Consider the following 19,433-nt stretch of genomic DNA (forward strand, 5'->3'; position numbering starts at 1 on the left):
TATTTAACATTGTCTGTGCTATGCAGGCAGATCTTCATTATCAATTTATGTACATTAAGTAACTAGACTTGAACACAGTCTGTCCCAATAAAGGGACAGGCTCTTTAACATTGTCCAAAAAACTTTGCAGCCAGCCATGACACTACCTTCTGAGAAACCCCTAAAAGGTCAAAATATTTTAAACATATGGTGGGATTTTCTCAAATTTGACTGCAAAAGTGCAAATAAATTGTATAATACAGTGTGGTTTTCACTGATGCTCTATTAAACAAATGGGATACATTTAGTACAGCGCAATCATCAATAAAGTGATAATATAACATACATAAAACACAATATAAGTGCACCAAAAAGAAAAAAAAGTCTCTTAATATCCAAGTATATCAACACAATTCACTCTTCTTCCAAAAAACTTGAAAAAAAGAAAACATTTAAAACTAGAAACAAACGAATAAATCCTTAGATCGAATATTCTTGCCACCTCTGTGTTCAACGATCACAATAAATCAAAATAAGGGGCTCATGCAATCCACCACCAGTGCTCTCTAGCAGCTCACCTCCAGTTTTGACTCCTGTTTTACCAGAGAGTTCTCCTTTGAGGGATATGGAGATCTGTGCAGATGGATTGATATCCTTTTTTAGCTTTCATAGCCCGGCTCTCTACTTCATGAGATGCTAGTGCTCTCTGTATAAAAAAAAAAAATGTATTGCCATAAAATCTTATAGTGGTTAACTCACATAAAAGGCACTGAAGGCCATGCCAGCTGAAAATTGCACAATGTAAAATCCACTGGCTTACCGCCGTATGGTTAGGAATGGTCTCGGGATAGCATTTGCTGCTAACTCCATAATTGTTGTGTCCTCGCGTGGACGACTTCTTCAGCCCACTGTAAGGGGTTAGCAGCTGACGCTATCCCACGACCATTCCTAACCAGATGACTGTAAGCAATTTTCAGATGGCACGGCTTTCAGTTCCTGTTATGTGAGTGAACCACTATAAGATTTTATGGCAATACATTTTTTTTTTACAGAGAGCACTAGATGGTTTGTTTTCTGTTATGGCTGGTATTACATGTGAACATCCCATGAAGGAGAAAGCTGGGCTGTGAAAGCTATAAGTATATCTATCCATCTGCACAGATCTCCATATATCCCTCAAGGGGAACCGCATGCTTTGACTCTCTGGTAAAACAGGAGTCAAAGCTGGGGGTGAGCTGCTAAAAAGCATTGGTGGTGGATTGCAGGAGCACCTGTTTTTGATTTATTGTGATCGTTGAACACAGAGGTGCCAAGAATATTCGATCTAAGGCTTTATATGTTTTTTTTTTTTTTTTTTTTCAAGTTTTGAATGTTTTTTGTTTTTTTCAGGTTTTTGGAAAGAAGAGTGAATTGTGTTGATATACTTGGATAGTAAGAGATTTTTTTTTCTTTTTGGTACACTTCTATTGTTTTATGTATGTTATATTATCACTTTACTGATGATTGTGCTGTACTTAAATGTATTCTTTATGAGTTAAAAGGTGAGGTGAAAACACTTTTTCAAGTACTGACAACAATCTATTCACTGCTGGCATTTAGTGCTGATATTTGTTTGCCCTGATTAATACATTATATACACACTGTATTAAACAAATGGGACTTGCGTGTCAACTGTGACAGTAGTTTGAAGCCTTCTACCAGTTTGGCTCCAACATCTATACACCCAGATAGACCAAGGCAAATTTGCCATTACTTAAAGGGGAAGTTCACCCTAATACTAAAATTGCTACATCTACAGGCATCCACGATCTAACCCTATAAAGAAGAAATCCTTCATTCCTTTTTTCAAGCCGAGCTGGTCCGGTCTCCAGCAGCGGAAGCTCTGCAGAGGACACAGCTAACAGCTGTGAAATGAATGGTAAGTGACATGGCCCATAGAATTACTCTGGGGCTGCCTCCTCTGCATCTGCCTCCACAGAGAAGCCGCCGCTGACAGTTCAGCGTGGGACCGGACCAGATCAGCTTCAGAAAAGGTATGTATAGTTATTTCTTCTTTATAGGGCAAATAGGTTAGTCTTCTTTTTTTTTTTTTCTTAGGACAAACAAGGCTTTCTTTTGGTGATATTGTCTTGTACAATGATTTTCTACTTTACGCAATCCATAGACTAAAAAAATGTACTTCCTTCTACTTTGCTCAGTGTTTAAAAAAAGATTGTTACTGTAGATGAAAAGTAAAAAAAAAAAAAAATCTATGATTTATCCTATTTAAAATTACACTGAATTATGATTCTGGTAAAAAGTATTGCAACAGAGGCTTTTTTTTCACTCAGTTTTGTTAATTTTATTTATTTTTTTAAAGTATGAAAAAATAAACAAAGCTGAGTAGGAACAAAAAATAAAAAGACACAATTCCCCCACTCACACATTTGATGTGGATGTGGAAATCCTTCGGTTAGTTCTTGTATTCTGACAGTGGGTACACTTTCACGCTGTCAGAATACACTGATCGGTACCACTGGCTGTAGCTTGCAGCTCTGATCGATTACAGATGTTTTAACCCCATCTCACTCTAATAAATATGCTTTTGTTGCTCTGCCTCCATCAGATAAAGATCCCTTCAATGTCATGTACTTCATATCTTTAACACTGCTCTATTTAGGGTGCATAGATTTAAATAAAGGGCAACTGGGTTAGGGGAACAAGGGGAATGATAGAGGAAGATGAAAAGGACTCAGTCATTCATTTATTATTCAGTTTCACTGCTCAGCAAGCCTTTGTTAGCTGTTTTTTGGTCTTCAGCTTTCTTGCACAAAGCCCGTTGTCGTGTTTTTTTTTTTTCAGGATGCATGTTAACCACTTCCCGCTGATGGTACGCAGATATGCGGCCTTACTGAAGTGGACTTTATCTGTGGGGCCACATATCTGCGTACCTGTCTTTGTGCTGGTAGCATGCCACAAAGCACGCTCCGAGCGCAGAGACCAGGCTCTCAACAACGTTGGGGACCTGTAACTCCCAGTCACCTGATCACTGTGCCTCTGATTGGCTATCACAGTGATCAGTCACTGTGCAGCCTGCCCATGTATTTACTCCTCTTAAATGGAGAGGATACATTTTGTCTTCCTCTCCTTGCAGGAGGTAAAGATGTAAATAAACAAAACTTTGTATAAAAAGAAAAAATAAAGAAAAAAATATAGCTAGATTAACCACTTCAATACAGGGCATTTATACACCCTTCCTTCCCAGACCCATTTTTAGTTTTCAGCGCTCTCACACTTTGAATGCCAATTACTCAGTCATGCAACACTGTACCCAAACAAAATTTTTATCATTTTTTTCATACAAATAGAGCTTTCTTTTGGTGGTATTTAATCACCACTGGGTTTTTTATTTTTTTGCGACATAAGTGAACATTTTGAATAAAAAAAACACTTTTTTTTTTTTAGTTTCTATTATAAAATTTTGCAAATAAGTAATTTTTGTTCATAAATTTGGGCCAAAATTTATACTGCTACATCTCTTTGGTAAAAATAACCCAACTTAGTGGATATTATTTAGTCTCTGTGAAAGTTAGAGTCTACAAGCTATGGTGCAAATCAATGAAAATTGATCACATCTGATTACACCTGATGCATCGACGGCCTATCTCATTTCTTGAGGCTCTGAAATGTCAGGAAAGTACAAATACCCCCCAAATGACCCCTTTTTGAAAAGTAGACAGTCAAAGTTATTTAGTAAGAGGCATGGTGAGTTGGAATTTTTTCCCATAATTTTTGGGAAAATGAAGATTTATTTTCCCCACAAAATTGTCATAATAACAAGTTATTTCTCTCACGCAGAATATGCATACTTCCAATTACACCCCAAAATACATTCTGCTACTCCTCCCGAGTATGGCGATACCACATGTGTGGGACTTTTACACAGCTTGGCCACACAGAGAGGTCCAACATGCAGGGAGCACCGTCAGGGGTTCTAGGAGCATAAATTACACCTCTTATTTCCTAACGACCTATTACATAAGTGAAGGCCCTGGAGCACCAGGACAGTGGTATTGCCCACAAAATGACCCCATTTTGGAAAGCAAACACCCCAACGTCTATTCTATGAGGCATAATGAGTTTTTTGAACAGTTCATTTTTTTCCACAAGTCTTCGGAAAACGTGGAAAGAAAATTAAAATGTATTTTTTTTTTTACACAAAGTGGTCAGTTTTTAAGATATTTCTAACTCAAAGCATGTATATAGCAAAAATGACACCCCAAAACACATTCTGCTACTCCTCCTGAGTATGGCGATACCACATGTGTTAGACACATACAGAGGCCCCACATGCAGGGAGCACCGTCAGGCGTTCAAGGAGCATAAATTACACCTCTAATTTCCTAACGACCTATTACACTTCTGAAGGCCCTGGAGCACCAGGACAATAGAATTACCCACAAAATTACCCCATTTTGGAAAGCAAACACCCCAATGTATATTCTGTGAAGCATTGAGTCTTTTGAAAATGAAAATCTTTTTTTTTTTTTTTTTTTTTTTTTTTTTACAAAGTTGTCAATTTATAATATATTTCTAACACATAGCATGCATATAGCAAAAATTACACCCCAAAACACATTCTGCTACTCCTGAGTATGGCGATACAACATGTGTGAGACTTTTACACAGCCTGGCCACATACAGAGGCCCAACATTGACGTAGTACCTTCAGGCGTTCTAGGAGCATAAATTACACATCTCATTTCATTCCTACTTATCACACTTTTGAAGGTCCTGGAGCACCAGGACAATGGAATTACCCACAAAATTACCCCATTTTGGAAAGCAAACACCCCAACATATATTCTATGAGGCATGGGCTGCAGATAGGTACTCGGGTACTCTGATGGGCTTGTGACAGATACTCGGGTACTCTGATGGCCTGGTTGACAGGTACTCGGGTACTCTGATGACCTGGTTGACCGGTACTCAGGTACTCTAATGGCCTGGTGACAGGTACTCTGGTACTCTGATGGCCTTGTGACAGGTACTCAGGTAGGGCTACAGATAGGTACTCGGGTACTCTGATGGGCTGGTGACTGGTACTCTGATGGGCTAGTGACTGGTACTCTGATGGGCTGTGACAGGTACTCGGGTCCTCAGATGGGCTGTGACAGGTACTCAGATGGCCTGTGACAGGTACTCGGGCTGCGACAGGTACTCAGATGGGCTATGACAGGTACTCAGATGATATAATACTAGGTGGTGCTGCGCTAATCCTGGACCCCCTTACTGAGTAACTGAGGGTGATAATAAATAGATAAAAAGTGGTGTAAACAATGAAAAAGTGTTGGCACCAGCCATAAAACAAGCTCACTCGTAAAATAATTACTCCTCTGGGTGCTAAAACAAATAAATGAGGTATGGAAGTCAATATAGATAACCCAGCATAGATAAATTTAAAATTAAATTACAAATCAATCCGTAACTGTAATCGTGTGCATATAAAGGTAAACAATAGTGTAGACACTCATCAAACAACAATAAAGTGTATCACAAAATCTATGTGACTCGAAGTAAAACGAGCAGGTAAAGTGACATAGTGCAATAGTGAAAAAATTTATTAGTAAATAAGTGGAATATCCAAGGATTGTCAGAGTCTATGTCGTGCAATCTGTAATAAATATGTGACTTAAATATATTGGCATGCACCAAGTGTAGCAATGAAGGGAAGTCCTTATTTTTTTAAAAAATGCAATAGCGTCCTAGCATGCAACAGCCGCTCTGCGGTGCTTAAAGTAAATCACACAGTGCTCATCTTCGTGTTTCAACACTCATGTGGGAGATGGCCCCTTACCTTAAGGCAATAGGGCAAGCGCATATAACCAAAGATCTTTCAAAGGGTCCTCCTTAAGGCAATAGGGCAAGCGCTTATGACCAAGTAGCTTTGAGGGGGTCCTCCTATGGATGTAGCAAACTATCCTCACGGTCCCAGTTTCAGGGGATAATTCCCTCGGTGGTATAGGGGAAATAAAACACGGGGAACCCCAATAGTATAATACCGTTTTAACCAGCAGCTTTATTAAGTAAAAACAAGGATACTCACATAAAAAGAAACAACAGTGTTCGTATCTCCGACGAGCGGTGAGCTCGTATATCTATCACAGCATGTAAAGCCTGTCCCGTCCCTACGCGTAACGTCACACCACACGTTCATCACGTGTGGTGTGACGTCACGCGTAGGGACGGGACAGGCTTTACATGCTGGGATAGATATACGAGCTCGCCGCTCGTCGGAGATACGAACACTGTTGTTTCTTTTTATGTGAGTACCCTTGTTTTTACTTAATAAAGCTGCTGGTTAAAACGGTATTATACTATTGGGGTTCCCCGTGTTTTTTATTCCCCTATACCACCGAGGGAATTATCCCCTGAAACTGGGACCGTGAGGATAGTTTGCTACATCCATAGGAGGACCCCCTCAAAGCTACTTGGTCATAAGCGCTTGCCCTATTGCCTTAAGGAGGACCCTTTGAAAGATCTTTGGTTATATGCGCTTGCCCTATTGCCTTAAGGTAAGGGGCCATCTCCCACATGAGTGTTGAAACACGAAGATGAGCACCGTGTGATTTACTTTAAGCACCGCAGAGCGGCTGTTGCATGCTAGGACGCTATTGCATTTTTTTTAAAATAAGGACTTCCCTTCATTGCTACACTTGGTGCATGCCAATATATTTAAGTCACATATTTATTACAGATTGCACGACATAGACTCTGACAATCCTTGGATATTCCACTTACTTACTTCTAAATTTTTTCACTATTGCACTATGTCACTTTACCTGCTCGTTTTACTTCGAGTCACATAGATTTTGTGATACACTTTATTGTTGTTTGATAAGTGTCTACACTATTGTTTACCTTTATATGCACACAATTACAGTTACAGATTGATTTGTAATTTAATTTTAAATGTATCTATGCTGGGTTATCTATATTGACTTCCATGCCTCATTTATTTGTTTTAGCACCCAGAGGAGTAATTATTTTATGAGTGAGCTTGTTTTATGGCTGGTGCCAACACTTTTTCATTGTTTACACCACTTTTTATCTATTTATTATCACCCGCAGTTACTCAGTAAGGGGGTCCAGGATTAGCGCAGCACCACCTAGTATTATATTGATGTTCGCTTAAGGTCTGGTTTGCACCTGTTTCGGTGCATGCAGCTTTTCCTAGTATTGTTCATTAGATCTTATACCGGTAAGCGCGGGAATAACCTTTTAATTTTAGGTACTCCGATGAACTGTGACAGGTACTCAGATGGACTGTGACAGGTACCCAGGTACTTGGGTACTCGGATGGACTGTGACAGGTACTCAGATGAACTGTGACAGGTACTCGGGTAATCAGATGGGCTGTGACAGGTACTCGGGTACTCAGATGGCCTGGTGACAGGTACTCGGTTACTCAATTGGCCTGGTGACAGGTACTCGGGTATTTGATGGCCTGGTGACAGGTACTCGGGTACTCTGATGGCCTGGTGACAGGTACTTGGGTACTCTGATGGCCTGGTGACAGGTACTTGGGTACTCTGATGGCCTGGTGACAGGTACTCGTGTACTCTGATGGCCTGGTGACAGGTACTCGTGTACTCTGATGGCCTGGTGACAGGTACTCGTGTACTCTGATGGCCTGGTGACAGGTACTCGGGTACTCTGATGGCCTGGTGACAGGTACTCGGGTACTCTGATGGCTTACATGGACGCCCTCCCGGCAGGCTAAGCCCGCACTTTAGCCGTCTTTTGGCTATAGTGCGGGCGTGAAGTGGTTAAACTTAAACATGTTCATTTTAGTTAGCATACACACAGGCCAGCTCAAAACAAGCATTTTTCAAAATAATAGTGTTGTCGATTTTCTTTTTTGTCTATTAGGCTAAGGATAAGTAAAGCTGGGAGGCGATTGTAAAGTGGTTTATTTATTTTTTGCTACTATATGTTAACTTTTTGCTTAGTGTAAACATTATGTAGTGAATACAAGGGAGTGGGAGTGCCTGAGCCTTGTCTTTTGTTTTTAAAGGAAGCTGCATTAAAGGCAGGCAATTGTTATGGTCTGAAAGCATTTTATATTTAGCTATCTCCACAAGTTCAGGTCACTCACACACAACCAGCCTTTAAAACCTCACAAGTGGATTACCTTCAGGTTTGTGTCCTCTATTAACGAATATGAATTGCTGATAAATGACCAAGTGTTTTTTTTTTTTTTGTTGTTTTTTTTTTTAAAGAGACATTTTACTTTTGTGTAAATTGTAGTTTTTTTTATGTATGTTAATGATGTATTAAACATACATACATGTAGGTTTAAAAAGTTTAACAGTGTTAAAATACATTGGCTTATTTTAAATCTTATTGATTATTTTCTTCTATTTATCTTTGTGTTTTCTTGATGTATTTATTGCTTTTGTGCATTAAAATTGCTGTGCTGTAGCCTTCTGTGCATCTTTTAGCATGAATCAAATGTTGAATAATTTTGTGGGACTTGATTCATTTACAGAAATGAACATTGGTGTTCATCCTAAATAATTTTGTCTCAGTTTCTGATTATAACTGGACTGCTTGTCATCAGCTTAATTCATCTCCAATATCAGACACCAGAATAATCAGTTCAGTGTGCCTGCTGTTAAAACCTATGATATACAAAGGAAGAGTGTCCATGCATAGTCCTTTTTTTCCTATTTCTAATGACTTTTGAAGGCATAGGGAATATAGAATCTGGTGTGTATGGGGGGAGGGGGGGTTGTATAAAGGATTCTTTTATTTGGAAATTGCATTGGGTTTATTCAACTGCTCAGATTATATGCAAACTGTACTTAACAACTGGTGGGGGATATCTTTGAGAACAGAGAAGGGGTGGGGATTCAGTTTGAAAAGTACACTTGCCCATTGGATAATTTCCTAACATTAAAAGCTGCATCTGTCGTGCTCAGTGTTGGTCTGTCCTTTGTACCACACATATCTGACCTTTAGATATGCATTAAAATCAGTGACATCAAAGGCTGGAGCTGCACATTTCTAATAAGGCATAGAACACGTGAACACTTAAGTCTACTTAAAGCTGTCTTACATTGAATAATTTATTGGAGGAGATCTTAAGGTGTGTTGCAAGTCTGAAAGTCAAATCCATTTTGCTCACAAACACATCTTAAAATGGTTCTTCCCTATGAAAATAAATAAATGGGGGTGTGGAGAATGTCCGGTGGATGCTCCGCAGCGATGTGACCTGCAGTGGGCGCACTTACCTGCAAAAACCAGGTACCCGCTACTCCCTCCAAAAAAGGGCCCAAAAAATAGTAATGGAGGAGGGAGAGGGCGTAAAGCGGAACTTCTCTTAAGGTGAAGTTCTACTTTAAATAGATAATGTAGTCTATGTAAAAATTCTTATAGCATAAATAGTGCAAAAAAATGCTCATACAAATATCAAAATAATGATTATTAAACTAATAATGTCTCAACACTCTGTGTACAATACCATGCAACAATATATCTATACCCTGAAAGTTCTCTCAAAACAACATAAGAAACAGCAAAAAGTCACTAAACAAAACAATGTAGTGATGTGACCTTTTTACTTTATTACTCTTTTTTTTTCTACCGAGAAACTTATTACCTTTTGTGAGGGCCATTCACAGTAAAAACACGGGCATAAACGAGCCACTTTTGTATGTACAAACTGTTTTATGATTGTCAACACACCTGTGTATGTATTTCATGTTTAGATTTTTGTAATGATAAAATACTTTATAATTTTATCTACTAGTGTACTACATATGTTTTTAGGCACTGTTATAATCCCTGTTCTCTAACCCTCCTTACTTCGCCAATAAATTAGGGATGAGGTACCACATACCCTGAGGACTTTCCAGCCATATCTAATTTTTTCTGTCTCCATGCTTTTTTTGTTGAGAAAACACTTAGAAAAACACCCTTTTCTAGCATTTTTTTGGTGTGGCCTTTTTGAGAAGATGATGCATGTAGCATTAAAGTGGTTGTAAACCTCAGACATTAAATATGATCAACGCATATCCCTATAGATCAATTAAGAACATGAAGGCCCCTTTTACACTTGCTTAACGGGGATCGATCCGTTGATCTCTGCTGAGCAGGCGGATGACAGGTCCATCTCGGCTTACTGTGCAGAGACGAACCTGTCAGAGCTCGACTGTCCTCTATGGAAGATCGGATGAAAACCGATCTGCCTGTCCATTTTCATTTGATTCCATCCGTCTGGATTTGGGGGACCGGATCGGATAGTGGCGGATGGCAGCGGACATGTCACAGCTGACATCTGTCGCTCCATAGAGGTGAATGGAGCGTCCGATCAGGTCCATCTGAAAAATGAACAGGTGGACCTGATCAGACAGCATGTGTGAAAGGGGCTTTGGAGTATTTTCTGTCTGCTGTTTCATTCCTCTGCTATTAGTATGAATCACCTCTGATGAGTTTTCCTGACACCAAGAGAAATAAGGTGACAGGGGAGGGACCTCCAGCACACTAAAGAAACACTAGACTGGGCATTGGTAGCAGGGCTGTTGCTGGACTACATCGCACAGCAGTCAGTGTTCATTTTTTTGTGATACTCCACCTTGTTGCTTTGCACTATGGGTAGAAGAGGTACAAATACCACAAGAACCAGGGGCTCTAGGGGATCTCCTTCAGGCTCTGAGGACCGCCTTTCTGCAGCACCTTCTCCCCCTGAGGGGCCAGGGACGGCTAGCCAGGGAGAGTCGTTGGGGTCAGGGGCTGCATCTGCTTCTGGCACTTCAGCCCCTGTATTCATTACACAGGAGGTTTTTTCCTCAACCATTAATGATTTAGAGGAAAGATTAATGGCCGTAATTGCATCTTCATTCAGTGGAAGAAAACGCACTAGGTCTTCCTCTGTTACCCAGGACCTTCAGGTAGAGGAGCTCTGGGATAAGGGAGAAGAATCCCTTTCAGAGGATCGGGATGGGAATGATGATTACTCCTCTGAGGAATCAAGTGGAGAGGGACCCTCTTCAGCTTCTCAGGATGAGAAAGTCTTAGTGCAGATCCTTGCTGGATTGGTCCCCTCCACATTTAAAGTACCCGTATTTGAATCAGTTAAAGAACCCTCTTCTTCTTTGGGGTCACTGAAGTCTCCTCAAACAGCACATGCTTTTCCTGTTCATAATTTACTTGAAAAGCTCATTTATTCTGAGTGGGATCACCCAGATAAACGCTTTTTTCCGCCTAAAAAGTTTTCAACACTTTATCCTATGGAAGAAAAGTTTATAAAAAGGTGGGGATACCGGCTGTTGACGCCGCCATTTCCTCCGTAAATAGAAGTCTGACTTGTCCTGTAGACAATGCTCAGATGCTCAGGGATCCTGTGGATAAAAAGATGGAATCCCTATTGAAGGATGTTTTCTCCTTAGCAGGTTCAGTAGTTCAACCTGCAGTGGCAGCGATCGGAGTCTGTCAGTACTTAAGAGACCATGTTAAGAAGGTCATCAAAGTTCTACCTGAACAGCAGGCCCAGGGGTTGGCTAACCTTCCAGCGGCCTTATGTTTTGCTGTTGACGCCATCAGAGATTCTATTATGCAAACCTCTCGTCTTTCACTTGGGTTGGTGCATATGCATAGAATCTTATGGTTGAAAAATTGGTCAGCTGAAGCACCATGTAAGAAACTTCTGGCTGGATTTCCATTTTGTGGTGCAAGGTTGTTTGGAGAAGACTTGGACAATTATATCCAAAGGATCTCTAGTGGGAAAAGCACTCTCTTACCTGTTAAGAAAAGGAGTAAGCGTCCCTATTTTCAAACGGACTCTCTCCCCAGTGCCAGGGGCATCAGCCTCCAGGCAGTCGCGACGGCCTCCTCCGTCTGGGTCAAGAAACAAGAGTCAACCCCAGGGACAAAAGAAGTCCTGGGGGAAAAAGCCTGCTAGACAAGACTCTAAGGCCTCTTTATGAAGGGGCGCCCCAGCTCGCTCGAGTGGGGGGAAGACTGCTTCGGTTCTCAAAGCTCTGGCAGGAGGATTTCCAGGACAGATGGGTAATCTCCACGGTAACCTTAGGTTACAAACTGGAGTTCCAAGAATTTCCCTCTCCTCGTTTCCTCGGGTCAAATGTCCCCAGGGATCCAGAGAGAAAGCAGTCTCTCCTTCTAGCGTTAGAGCGGCTTTTGTCGCAAGAAGTCATCATGATGGTTCCCACGAAGGATCAAAGTTTGGGATTTTATTCCAACCTTTTTACGGTCCAAAAGCCAAATGGGGATGTCAGACCCATTCTGGATCTAAGGGATCTGAATCGATTCCTAAGGATTCGGTCCTTTTGCATGGAATCAATTCGGTCAGTAGTCTCCATCCTACAGGGAGGAGAATTTCTGGCATCGATAGACATCAGAGATGCATATCTGCAGGTGCCCATTTTTCCTGCTCATCAAAAGTTCTTGCGCTTCGAGATAGGAGGGCGCCATTTCCAGTTTGTGGCTCTGCCTTTCGGGCTAGCCACTGCACCTCAAGTGTTCACAAAGATCTTGGCTCTTCCTCTGGCCAGATTAAGGGCTCAGGGTATAACTGTCATAGCATACCTAGACGTCCTGCTCTTGATAGACCGGTCGGTAGCCTGTTTGTATCCTTAGATGCAGACAAGCAAAGAAAGTGTTTTCACCGCTCAGGCTGACACTGACCCAGGTGTAAGTAGAAGTTTCAGAGCAGAAGAGCTCCAGGTGCTGGCTGAATGCTAGGCAAAGCAGGCTTGAATGGAGGAGAAGATTCGGATGCCGCACACCGGATGTAGTCAAAAAATTTTCACTTTATTGAAAAAATGGGATCATCAAAATAACAAGACTGTCATGCAGAAAGTACAGATAAGCTGACGCGTTTCGCACTCAGGACTGAATAAATAATAAATGAAAATTTTTTGACTACATCCGGTGTGCGGCATCCGAATCTTCTCCACTATTCAAGCCGGTAGCCTGTTTGAACGGAAACTTGAGGACCACAGTCAAGTATCTGGAACACCTAGGTTGCATCCTCAACCTAGAAAAATCTTTCCTAAAACCAGTAAGAAGACTGGAGTATTTGGGTCTGATCATAGATACAGGCCATGAGAAAGTATTTTTACTTCAGGCAAAGATCACTGCCTTAAGGGAGCTGATTCTGGTAGTCAGGACCAAAAAGGGTCCTTCGGTTCGCCTTTGTATGAGGCTGCTGGGAAAGATGGTAGCTTCATTCTAAGCAGTTCCCTATGCTCAGTTTCATTCAAGACTGCTGCAACACAGTATTCTGTCAGCCTGGAACAAGAAGGTTCAGGCATTAGACTTTCCGATGCACCTGTCTCATGCAGTGCGTCAGAGCCTCAACTGGTGGTTAATACTCGAAAGCCTGCAGAAAGGGAAATCCTTTCTACCGGTTACCTGGACGGTGGTAACAACGGATGCCAGTCTTTCAGGTTGGGGAGCAGTTCTGGAACAGTCAGCGGTCCAAGGGGTATGGTCCAAAACCGAGAGGACCTTACCCATCAACATTCTGGAGATCCGTGCGGTATATCTAGCCCTAAGGGCCTGGACTCTCAGGCTACAGGGTTGCCCAGTCAGGATCCAGTCCGACAATGCCACAGCAGTGGCTTATATCAGTCATCAGGGAGGCACCAGGAGCTGGGCTGCTGAAAGAGAAGTGAACCAGATCTTAGTCTGGGCATAGAAGCATGTGCCATGCATATCGGCAGTTTTCATTCCAGGGATAGAGAACTGGCAGGCGGACTATTTAAGTCACCAGCAGTTACTCCCAGGGGAGTGGTCTCTGCATCCCGACGTCTTTTGGGCCACATTCCAAAGATAGGGGGTTCCAGATGTAGATCTCTTTGCATCCAGGTTCAACAAAAAGATGTTGCATACAGGACGGATGCGTTGGTGATTCCGTGGCATCGGTTCTCACTGATTTATGCATTCCCGCCAATTCTGCTACTGCCACGACTCCTTCGCAGGATCAGGCAGGAAAAGAAGCCGGTACTTCTGGTAGCCCCTGCTTGGCCCAGGAGGACTTGGTATGCAGAAATAGTAAGGATGATGGTGGGTTCCCCATGGACCCTACCGTCACACCCAGACCTGTTATCTCAAGGTCCAGTGTTCCATCCCGCCTTACAAACGCTAAATTTGACGGTTTGGCTATTGAAACCCACGTTCTGAAGAGTCGGGGGCTTTCAGGTCCTGTGATATCTACCTTGATCAATGCAAGGAAGCCAGCTTCCAGAGTAATTTATCATAGAGTCTGGAAAGCTTATGTATCCTGGTGTGAATCCAGGGGTTGGCATCCCAGAAAATATGTGATAGGTAGAATTCTTGATTTTCTACAATTGGGATTAGAGATGAAGCTGGCCTTGAGTACCATCAAGGGCCAGGTCTCGGCCTTATCAGTATTATTTCAACGGCCACTTGCTTCACATTCTTTGGTCCGAAACTTTATGCAGGGAGTGACGCGTCTTAATCCTCCGGTTAAGGCGCCCCTAAACCCCTGGGACTTGAATTTGGTTCTGTCAGTTTTACAGAAGCAGCCTTTTGAACCAATACGTCAGATTCCCTTAATCTTGTTGACAAGAAAAGTAATTTTTCTGGTAGCCATTTCTTCTGCTAGAAGAGTGTCAGAATTATTAGCTCTTTCCTGTAAAGAGCCTTATTTGATCATACACAGGGATAGAGTGGTATTGCGCCCTCATCCTAGTTTTTTACCGAAAGTGGTTTCAGATTTTCATCTAAACCAAGACATTGTTCTGCCTTCCTTTTTTCCTGATCCCTGTGCAACTGCTCAAGTTCGCAAAACGGATGTTTTGTTCGTGCTGCCAGAGGGTCCCAATAGAGGACAGGCAGCGTCAAAATCTACCATTTCTAAATGGATTCGACAAATGATTATTCAGGCTTACGGTTTGAAACACAAGATTCCTCCATTTCAGATCAGGGCACACTCCAGTCCATACATTCACCAGATTCTATCGGGTGGATGTGAGAAGGCATGAGGATATCGCTTTTGGGCGTAGTGTGCTGCAGGCAGCGGTACAAGGTCCTCAGGTCTGATTTCACCCTACTTGATTGTGGTTCCCCTCCCCCCAGATAACATTGCTCTGGGACATCCCATCAGTAATTACTGAGGCTCTGTGTCTCGTGATGTACGAGAAAGAAAATAGGATTTTTTTATAACGGCTTACCTGTAAAATCCTTTTCTTTTGATGTACATCACGGGACACAGAGGTCCCGCCCCTCTTCTAATACACTTATATTGCTTTGCTACAAAACTGAGGTATCCCTGTAGGGGGAGGGATTATATAGGGGGTTGAACTTCCTGTTTAGGGTGTGCCAGTGTCCAATCACCTAGTGATACACTATATAACCCATCAGTAATTACTGAGGCTCTGTGTCCCGTGATGTACATCAAAAGAAAAGGATTTTACAGGTAAGCTGTTATAAAAAATCCTATTTTTTTGTATGAATATTGTTAAAGCATTACACTTGATATATACGTTCTTACTTGATGTCTTCTTATTCTATTTAGATAAAATGCAAATAAGCTCCTGAAGAAGCGGTCTCCGCAAAAAAAGTAGAGCTTTCCCAATACTACTATCTATCTACTCCAGCCGTGTTGATTACCATCAGAGTCTTCAGGTTCTGTGACCCTGATTCAAGCGGCTGTAGTTGGAGATATCAAGTTTTTACTGTAGGGTGATACAGTAATGTTTTTATATGCTATTTTATAACTTTATATGTGAATTGTTATAAATGAAACTTTTTGGACAGCTTAGACAAGCTTTAATTATTCTGCACTTTCAACTGATATAGAGGAGAGAGGGCAGCAGATAAACAACTACAACTTATGAAGATGCATTTGTTTCATCACCGCGCATCACCTAGTCACTTCACTGGTTATATGGAAAAAGTGCAGAATAATTAAAGCTTGTCTAAGCTGTCCAAAAAGGGTGGTGGAGAGCTAAAGTTACACCCTACAGAGCTCACAGAGGAGAGTTCTGAAGGGAAAGGACACACCTGCCTCCACATAGCACACAGGGACAGAGCTTCTGAAGACGCCCAGTGGGAGGGCGAAATGTGTCAAGCAGGGATGCTGTGAAGCTCTTTACAAGGACAACAATCCCTCTTTGCAGTAGATAACACATCGCCACCTGTGCTGCAGACCGTCCAACCTTCTTCGCCACTTCATTGAGAACAGGATCTTCCAGCACTTGGGGCACAATATCGATCCTGTTTGCTGACTACTTCTGCTGACACTTTGGAGACCAGTGCTTGCCAGTGAGATCCCGGGCTGGGGTTGCACCCATCCACCTAGTGTGGTCCCCTGTAATAAGGGACCATCACTTTCTGGTAAGCGGCAGTATTTTTCAGTGGTGGAGGAGATTCATATATTGCACTTGTCACTCCGGTGTGGACCTTCACTATTCATCACTGTGGATTTACCTTCACTATTGGATTTTCTGATGTTTATTCATATAGACTTTGTTCACTTATGGATTGATTTTCATGGACTTTTGTTATTTTGATTTTCCATCATGTCAGAATTTTTTACTTTAATTTTTTTTTTATTTATTTACACTTGCACATCTGGTGCACAACCACGATATGTGCTGTTAGATGCACCTCATTTAATTTTTTGGATACTCACGTTTTAATTTTTGCTTTTCATCTTGCATTATTCATTGAATAGCGCGACTTTTTGCTCTATTTATACATTTGTTTGATGTAGTATAACACTTTTTAGTCACAGCTCTTTTTTGTTTTTATAGCGCAGTATTTTTATATCCATCTAGTTTTTATCATTGGTGCCTACAAAGTAAACGTTTCTTCTCCAAAATATATACACTAGGCAGCACTGATAGGTTGGGCTGATAAAGAGGCACTGATGGTCACTGATAGGTGGCACTGGTTAGCAGTACTGGGGGGTGCGCGGGCAGTGCGAGCACAGGAGAACATCCATGTAAGCCCACGCTGTAGCAATCCTTCGGCTATAGCACGGGCATCAAGTGGTTTTACATTTTTCCATATAACCAGTGAAGTGACTATCCTCAGGTGATGCGCGGTGATGAAACAAATACATCTTCATAAGTTGTAGTTGTTTATCTGCTGCCCTCTCTCCTCTATCAGTTGAAAGTGCAGAATAATTAAAGCTTGTCTAAGCTGCCCAAAAAAGGGTGGTGGAGAGCTGAAGTTACACCCTACAGAGCTCACAGAGGAGAGTTCTGAAGGTAAAGGACACACCCACCTCCACATAGCACACAGGGACAGAGCTGAGGCTGTCAATCAGCTGGAGGTCCCTCCCCTGTCCCATTTTTTTCTGTTGGTGTCAGGAAAACTTGTCAGAATAGAATCATGCTAATAGCAGCGGAATGGGACAGCAGACAGAAATTACACTTAGTGGTCTTAACTGAAACAAGTACACAATATAGAAGGATATGCTTTGTTCATATTTCACGTTTGACGTTTACCATTACTTTAACCACTTTCTTACTGGGCACTTAAGCCCCCTTCCTGCCCAGACCAATTTTCAGCTCTCAGCGCTGTCACTCTTTGAATGACAATTGCGCGGTCATGCTGCAGTTTACCCAAATATATTTTTTTTCACACTGATAGAGCTTTCTTTTGGTTGTATTTAATTGCTGCTAGGTTTTTTATTTTTTGCTAAATAAAACAAAAAAGGTCTGAGAATTTAGAAAAAAAAAACTTTCATAGTTTGTTATAAAATTTTGAAAATAGGTAATTTTTCTCCTTCACTGATGGGCACTGATGGGCACTGATGAGGCGGAACTGATGTGTGGCGCTGATAAGTACTAATGGGCACTGGTAGGTGACACTGTTGGGCAGCACTGATCTGTGGCACTGGGTGGTGGCACTGGTGGGTACTGATAGGTGGCACAGTGAGCACTGGCAGCTGACACTGGTGGGCACAGAAAATGCAGCCGCGGCTTTCTGTGTGAGGGACCGATGTCCCTCTGACAGAAGCCGGTAATCTGCATTTTTTTCCAGCGTGAGGAAAAAAAAATACAGATTACTGAGCTTCTATTTACATCACGTGATCAGGCATCATTGGCTGACAGCTGATCATGTGGTAAGGGGCCGGGATCGACCCCTTACTCATCTCTATGATCAGCCGAGTCTCGGTAATCACAGAGCACCCTGCGGGTCGCACAGACAGCGCTTGCTCGGGAGGACGTCCATGGACGCCCTCCCGGCAATTAAGGCCCGCATTGCAGCCGTCTTTCAGCTATAGCGCGGGCGGCAAGTAGTTAATTGAGATTATATGACCAAGTGTTTGTGTTTATGGTCAGGTGACTGACCTCCACGGAAGCCCAGATCAACACAGGGAAGTATTACAGAGCATTTTTGTTATAACAGAAATTTGTCAACACCTGAGAGCCCCCCTTAATCTTTTATTAAACTAAGATTATACTGTGAAACCTGGATGCGTTTCCTAATCTGCAAAAGGGTTTAAAGTTTCTTTTTCTTTTAGGAAACATTGTGCTAAACTTTTCAATATAATGTCATGTGGTAAAATTACAGTAAATGTATGTGCTTTGTATTTATATTGATTGATTCTAACATTAATATATTCTTTCCACAGTGAATCTGCATGTCGTTTTTATAGTCAACAAATGAAAGGAAAGCAGTTAGCAATTAAGAAAATGAACGAGATACAGAAGAACATTGATGGATGGGAGGGAAAAGACATTGGACAATGCTGCAATGAATTCATCATGGAAGGGGCCCTAACAAGAGTAGGGGCTAAACATGAAAGACATATTTTCCTCTTCGATGGCTTGATGATCTGTTGTAAATCAAATCATGGACAACCAAGGTTACCTGGTGCCAGCAATGCTGAGTATCGGTTAAAAGAGAAGTTCTTTATGAGAAAGGTACAAATCAATGACAAGGATGACACTAATGAATATAAACATGCTTTTGAGATTATCTTAAAGGATGAGAACAGTGTTATTTTTGCTGCAAAGTCCGCAGAGGAAAAAAATAACTGGATGGCTGCCTTAATATCCTTACAGTACAGAAGTACTTTAGAGCGAATGTTAGATGGGACAATTCTACAGGAGGAGAAAGAAGAACAGTTGCGCCTTCCAAGCCCCAAGGTGTACAGGTTTGCAGAGCCTGACTCGGAAGAAAATATAATATTTGAGGAAAATGTACAACCCAAATCTGGTATCCCCATCATTAAGGCTGGGACTGTAGTGAAACTCATCGAGAGACTGACTTATCACATGTATGCAGGTATGGTATTTCTGCATCCTCTGAATGAATGAGCCTGCAGTAAAATTTCTTTGTGGCCGTAGATGGGCAGATCTCTTAGACATTCTGTTAAAAAGCATGTTGCCTGTTGGTGTGCTGTGGTTAACATTCATTCTTAATAGTATTTTGGCATACCTTGCAGTATGTGAACCTTTTTTGTGAGT

At 41.7% G+C, this 19,433-nt stretch overlaps 1 protein-coding gene across 2 annotated transcripts in view; it reads left to right on the forward strand.

The window, feature by feature from the left end:
* Positions 1-19,433, forward strand: part of SOS1 (SOS Ras/Rac guanine nucleotide exchange factor 1) — a 519,460-nt gene that overhangs the window by 275,466 nt on the left and 224,561 nt on the right. For both annotated transcript variants that reach the window (XM_073627668.1, XM_073627669.1), the window contains one exon: positions 18,596-19,251. In XM_073627668.1, the coding sequence (XP_073483769.1) occupies positions 18,596-19,251 (656 nt within the window). The remainder of the gene's footprint in view (positions 1-18,595; positions 19,252-19,433) is intronic.

This window comes from Aquarana catesbeiana, linkage group LG04, assembly GCF_042186555.1.
Source record: "Aquarana catesbeiana isolate 2022-GZ linkage group LG04, ASM4218655v1, whole genome shotgun sequence".
Classification (NCBI taxonomy): domain Eukaryota; kingdom Metazoa; phylum Chordata; class Amphibia; order Anura; family Ranidae; genus Aquarana; species Aquarana catesbeiana.